The 6344-nt window shown below is 33.1% G+C and overlaps 1 protein-coding gene across 2 annotated transcripts; it reads right to left on the bottom strand.

The window, feature by feature from the left end:
- Nucleotides 1–380: 380 nt before the first annotated feature.
- Nucleotides 381–5654, bottom strand: LOC134686705 (transmembrane protein 161B-like). 2 transcript variants are annotated; one of them, XM_063546393.1, is made up of 2 exons: nt 5565–5650; nt 381–2341 (listed from the first exon to the last, which is right to left on the bottom strand). In XM_063546393.1, exon 2 carries the CDS (start codon nt 2330–2332, stop codon nt 848–850), a length of 1485 nt encoding a protein of 494 aa, XP_063402463.1. In that variant the 5' UTR covers nt 2333–2341; nt 5565–5650; the 3' UTR covers nt 381–847. The 2 variants fall into 2 exon arrangements, with proteins under 2 accessions (XP_063402463.1, XP_063402462.1); XM_063546392.1 differs by having other exon boundaries at nt 382–2341; nt 5561–5654.
- Nucleotides 5655–6344: the final 690 nt, after the last annotated feature.

Here is a 6344-nt window from a genome sequence, read left to right as displayed (position 1 = left end):
CTTGCATTTTATCCGAGTATATATAAAAATATATAAAAACTAAAGTCAACATAACATTTTCTACATAAATATCAATTTAGTCCTGGTACATTTGTCGTTCACCAATGTTGAAATATAAAAAATAAGGAATTGATCATATTTATCATTATCTTGGAATATTTTGCATAATCATTCAATGTCTACATGTAAATGGACTTATGATTATACCAGGTGTGCTTCATGTTGATTGAAACAAATTTCATGATTTTCCTAAAAATCAGCTAAAATCTGGTAATTCTTTGTTTACTTAAGTTCAAAATTGCATTTAATAAAATTTTAAAACGTAATAATACTATTGACTGAACATACTGTACATGTGAAGTCTACTGAAGATGACTAAACCAACATTGTATAGTGGGTCTCTTTTGGGCCTAAGCGTGAAACAGGATTGCTGATTTTTTTATAAAGGTGACATGTGAAAGTCAAGTTATTGTGCTGTGAAAACAGGAAATGAAATCTAGCAGGACATGGGAAATTACAAAAATTGAGAATTGCTTACATACATTGTGTAAACAGGATACGGGAATCTGACAAAACAGTAAGTGGGATACAGGATCAGAACCCCCCAATGAGACCCTCTGTATACATGTACATCATTTATATCATGCATAAAAACCTCACTTAGTTACTCATTTAACAAAAGACTTTCCTTTATTCATATATCATGTTATTTGTTATTTTGGAGGCCTCTGCCATACACATGATACATGCAATGATAAAGGGTTCCAACCAGTAAAACAATTTTTGAAAGTATTTTGATTCAAAAACCTTATATATTTATAACCTACATGTATTTTGTATAACACAATCATTGTGTAGCAACTCTAGAATAATAATAAAGTCCAAATGTTGTACTAGTAAACCAAGCCGTTGTCATCCACCATGTAAGAAATCCAAACAAACCACGGTACCATGTCGGTGAAAAAACCTGTCGTAAATTAGAAATTGCCCATGTGAACTGTGCTGTTGTGTCCGAGACGGCATCCCCAGTGCTTTTTCCTCGTTCTGTGTACATGGCTTGTGCACTCATACTTTTACCCTCAAAATAATTATGGGCATTTTCTCCCGCTAAATCTGACCAACTATAATTACCTAATGTTTTTTGAAGGAATACCATGAATAGTAAAAGTAGACACGGTAAAATATACTGTATAGCTACTACACACAAATAGTAAAACACACGAGCAATCATCCTTTGAAGATCCAAATTGCTGATTCTACCAGTTTCTTTTTTCATCCTTTGCACATGTTCGTAAGCTAAATTCAAATGTGCCTGCATGTGTGGCGGCATCAAAACAAGTCGAAGTACAAACAACAGCACAATTAAAGAAAGTCGGACTACTTCAAACGCATCCTCATGTAAAAGTTTAAAATTAACCTGCCAGTTTTTGGCACATATAATATCTCGACCTACTGGTTTTACCCATAATAAGATTATAACTAACGGCATGATAAAATTAAGGTGTAATAGTGCCTGCTTAAATGGACTATCCTTAACATAGTTTAATGTATCTAAATGAACTTTGGCATATCTCAGTCCAGGAAATGTCAACAGGGCACCAGTTATAGAACATATGATTGCAAGAATTATTTTGAAGGTCATTAATGTGATTGGTCCTTGTGAATCAATTCCTTGCTGTTTAAGAAAAGATTCAGCACCTTCAGAGAAATTCTGGTACCCTGGTTCAAGTCCAAATTCTAATATTTTTTCATCTATGACTAGAATTCCCATGGCTAAAACCAGGAAGAAAAATCCAAATGTTACACAAAGGATTCTCTCCCCTCCTTCTTCTGATTTGAAGTAGACTGCAGCTTGAGATATCAATATCCTGAAACAGAAAATGACAACAAGAAGACACCATAACATGCTGATGTTCAATTCATTCTTGGGCCAAAAGGCATAGTAAAATTCTGTTATTATGTATACGACTAGAGAACACAATCCAAATTCCATCAACCACTGAAAGTCTGAATAAAAATGTAACGATACTAAATCAATTGCCTCAACCTTTGCTGTGTCAAGAAAAATTTCTGTTGATCGAGGAATCGTGAAAGTATCTGACTGCGTATTGTTCTTCCCTCCTCCTTTCTTTTCATGTTTTTTATTTTTTCCTTTACCATTCGGAACATTTGATATCCCAGCAGCTTTTTTCAGATCTTCATCTGTTGGATGCAGATATCTGACAAGTCTATTGCACAATAGCCATCGTCCAAATGAGTAATACGGACCAAGCTTCTGTAGAAAGCTGAACATGATCAGACTAAGGACCAGTTGAACTCCTAATATAGCCATGATGTCCTTCTACAAAACAAAATTACAAAACATTATTAAGCAAAGGGTGTATTTAGGAACTTATAATATCAAAAATATGTAATTAAAAGGTTCTGAGGAACCCAAGTGTCTTGCCTACTTTTGCAACAAAAATGGAGAATAAATTATTATAAATATTCCTCTAGATACCTATCATGACTTTCTTTTGATTGTAAACATCCAGGATGGTTTATGAATCTTAAATAAAAAAAAAAGTTTTAAGTGCAGACTGTCATGACTGTATGCATGTAATGTTCACTGGAAGAAAAACCATGTCCATTTGTAAGAAATATAGAGAAGAACAGGATATATTTATTTATAAAATTTCCTTCTACATGTTCTAGATACTAGCTATAAAAGATCATAAACAAGCATGCTGCATCTGTTCAAGTTTGGTACAAATCCTGGATAGTTTAAGAAAGTTATTAAACATGTTAAAACTTTAAAAACTTTAACCACAGAATGAATTTAATGTTACATAGATATAGGAAGATGTGGTGTGAGTGCCAATGAGACAACTCTCCATCCAAATAACAATTTAAAAATTAAACCATTATAGGTTAAAGTACGGCCTTCAACACACAGCCTTGGCTCACACCGAACAACTAGCTATAAAGGGCCCTAAAATTACTAGTGTAAAACCATTCAAACGGGAAAACCAACGGTCTAATCTATATAAACAAAACGAGAAACGAGAAACACGTATATATTACATATAAACAAACGACAACTACTGTACATCAGATTCCTGACTTAGGACAGGTGCAAACATTTGCAGCGGGATTAAACGTTTTAATGGATCCAAACCTTCTCCCTTTTTCTGAAACAATAGCATAACATCACAACATAGAAAAACAAACGATAAAATATCAATTGGCAGACTTAACTCAATAAAAAAACGTATGATTACACAATGAACGAATAAATTTGATCTGCGATATCTGAATACAAATGCACAGTTAATTAAAAATTAGAGACAAACATTCATGACCAAAAAGCTAACAAACAAATTCGAACACACTGATGTATATTAACCGGCAGAAAAACAAAGTCCATTAATTAGTAAAATACGGATAAACAGGATTTGTTTTGATTGTACAAAATTTACTTCTGGATACTACATGTATCTTATGATCATTAACAAACTTCTGTCTAGCTTCTTTTTTTCAACTCTAAACAACATAATATGGGAACGAAGTCCCCATTTGCAGTAGAAAAAAATCACTCAATTTTTTTTTTTAAAAAAACAGGAAAATTCCCCGAAATTTTCATTGTACTAATGAACTCAAATTGCTCAAAAAAATTTGTGTCGCTTTTTTTAATTCCAACATTTGTGCAGAACGCACAAATCTACTTCCTTCTTCAGGTCTCTTTGTCGTGAGACTCTGAGTAGTCTAGTAAAATATAGGAACTCAGGAACATAAAACCAATATTTCATTTTTAATAATTCTGTCTTTGATATGAATGAACGTAACCTGATGCATTGTGTTTCTTTGTTTACACTGAACACGACGTCATAAATTAAATAATGTCACAAGTAAAATCCCAAACAGAACACAAATGGAAATTAAACGTTACGGTATTTCCGTTTTTTTTTTATAACAAATATTTACGTTACAAAAAAAATAATAGACCACTTTCGAGTTCATCCGTCACCGGCAAAAACTCGTCAATTATGCACGCCTTTATTACGTCATTTACCAGATAGAGGGGCTTGCCTGTATCCCTGCACTATTTACGTTCATCAAGCGTCTTGGTGATTGTCTTTGTGCAGGATAAACTAGAAATAATGGTTGCTCTGTAGGTACCTACTGACAATTCCCTAATGACAGCAGTGTTGATTGTCAATTTTGAGAATTCAATTTGCCGGATAATTCGTTCAATATAGAATTATAGTTTTCCAACCACTCGCTCAACATTGGAAGGAAGTGACGACGCCCCTAAACGCACAAATGACGGTGATAAAGGCGCGTATAATTGACGAGTTTTTTCCGGTGACGGATGAACTCGAAAGTGGTCTATTCATCCCCATTTACAGGTAATGCCTGCCTCATATTATCTAGAAAGATTATTAGTTACTGTTACATTTGTAAAAGGGAAATAATTCTTACATATCATTGATTGTCTCCCCTATTAAATAAACTCAATTTTACCAAATTTATTAGTTTAGCCATAGCGTACATGTTCACTCTTTTAATACATTTTGTTTGAGTTAATTCATGTTAATTGATATTTTAAAGTGTGTCTTTCTATGTTGTGGTGTTACACTATTATTTCAGATTTTTGTGGTGTTACACTATTATTTCAGATAAGGATGAAGGTTTGGTACCATTAAAATGTTTAAACCTGCTGCAATTGCTTGAACCTGTCATGCCTGTCCTTAGTAAGGAACCTGATGTACAGAAGTCATGGTAGTTGTTGTTTGTTTGTGTGGTTCTTAACTGTTTCTGGTTTCACATTTTTTATATAGATTAGACTGTTGGTTTTTCCGTTTGAATTGTTTTACCATGTTTACACTAGTAATTTTTGGACCCTTTAAATAGCTTGCTGTTACATGCAGGTTTGAGCCAAGGACTTACTTTGATCTATAATGATTAACTTTTATAATTGTGACTTGGATGGAAAGTTTTTCATTGGCACTCATAGTTAGTCTCATACCATAAATAAAGGATCTATCTTGCCACATCTTCTTATATATCTATCATCGTAGAATTAGATAACAGGATTAAAAAATTTAATTTTCATGCTGGACACATGTTTCCTGTTTTCAAACTAAGGTATTTTTAGGAGGCATTCTCCAGGACATTTGAAGAATTGCCAAATCAGGGATTTCTAAATAACTCTGTCAGTTGCCTGAGTTGGAGCAGAGTATGTGGTATTCTTGTGAGAATTATGCTCTCTACTCTGGTTACTAAAGTACACCATAGAGGCAGATTTAGGGGTCAGGTGCATTATATTTTGTTTCTACCCATAATTTTTAATTATGGATATCACGATCGACCTTCACATGAATAGAGACAAATGCCTGTGACACAAACATATGATATACTGCAACTTTCACACATGTGAGCATGGTGAGCGAAATTATCTTCTGTCGCAATTGCAGACTGGAGTTAACTGCATTGTAAATAATGCTCCATTAAATGAAATATACATGTGTGTATGCATTTACATTTATTTATTCAACAGATGTTTTTTTATAATATATACCTGCCCTTCTGTGATTGTTTGAATGTCAGCAAAATGCTACCGGCAAAAATTGTCGCTTACATCCAGGAGTTATATTTCAATGTCGCTTATGTCATTGAAAAATATAAAATGTGTATTACAATCCCGAACAACGAATTAAAATCAGTATGAGGAATTCTTATCATTTGTCTGTAAATTTCAGTCACATTTTCTTTTTTTAATTTTGAAATGATGTTGATTTAGAATTGACAATCAACAAAATTGTGGATAAGTATTAATATTAACATATACAGGGATAAATAACCTGTGTTGCTCACCTTGATCAAGTGCAACCCTGTAGACGAGAATTGAATTCCTGACACAAATATCTTTTGCTGACCTTGTATTGCTTATCATTTTTTTCTGTTTCATTTCTGTCAATCTTCTTTCGTATTTGTCCAAAACAAAAAAGAGGGTTAAGATAGAGTGGGGAAACTATCATAAGGGCTGACAGAAAGACAGACAGACATAAGGATAGAAGAAACAAGGAGAGGCAGTCAAGGGTTACACTTGATGCTTCCATTGCCTACAGTGGGGCATAAATAATATATGTATTAATCCTTATATTTTCAAACAGAACATTTGTACTTATTTTCATAAAAAAGTCAACCACAAAACTTTATAAAAGTATGCTTTAATAACAAAACATTTTTCTATAACAATTGCACAATTTCAAATGTAATGTTAGTTGTTAATAAATAATATCATGGGGAAAAAATAAACATAACAATTATCATAAATAAGAAAACATTTGACCAAGGACGTA

This window comes from Mytilus trossulus, chromosome 10 (assembly GCF_036588685.1).
Source record: "Mytilus trossulus isolate FHL-02 chromosome 10, PNRI_Mtr1.1.1.hap1, whole genome shotgun sequence".
NCBI classification, from domain to species: Eukaryota; Metazoa; Mollusca; class Bivalvia; order Mytilida; family Mytilidae; genus Mytilus; species Mytilus trossulus.
This window is presented reverse-complemented; position numbering and strand designations above follow the sequence as displayed.

Bases quoted from the DNA above. Each gene is read 5' to 3' on its own strand.
- LOC134686705 (XM_063546392.1), bottom strand. From the start codon at position 2,332: ATGGCTATATTAGGAGTTCAACTGGTCCTTAGTCTGATCATGTTCAGC.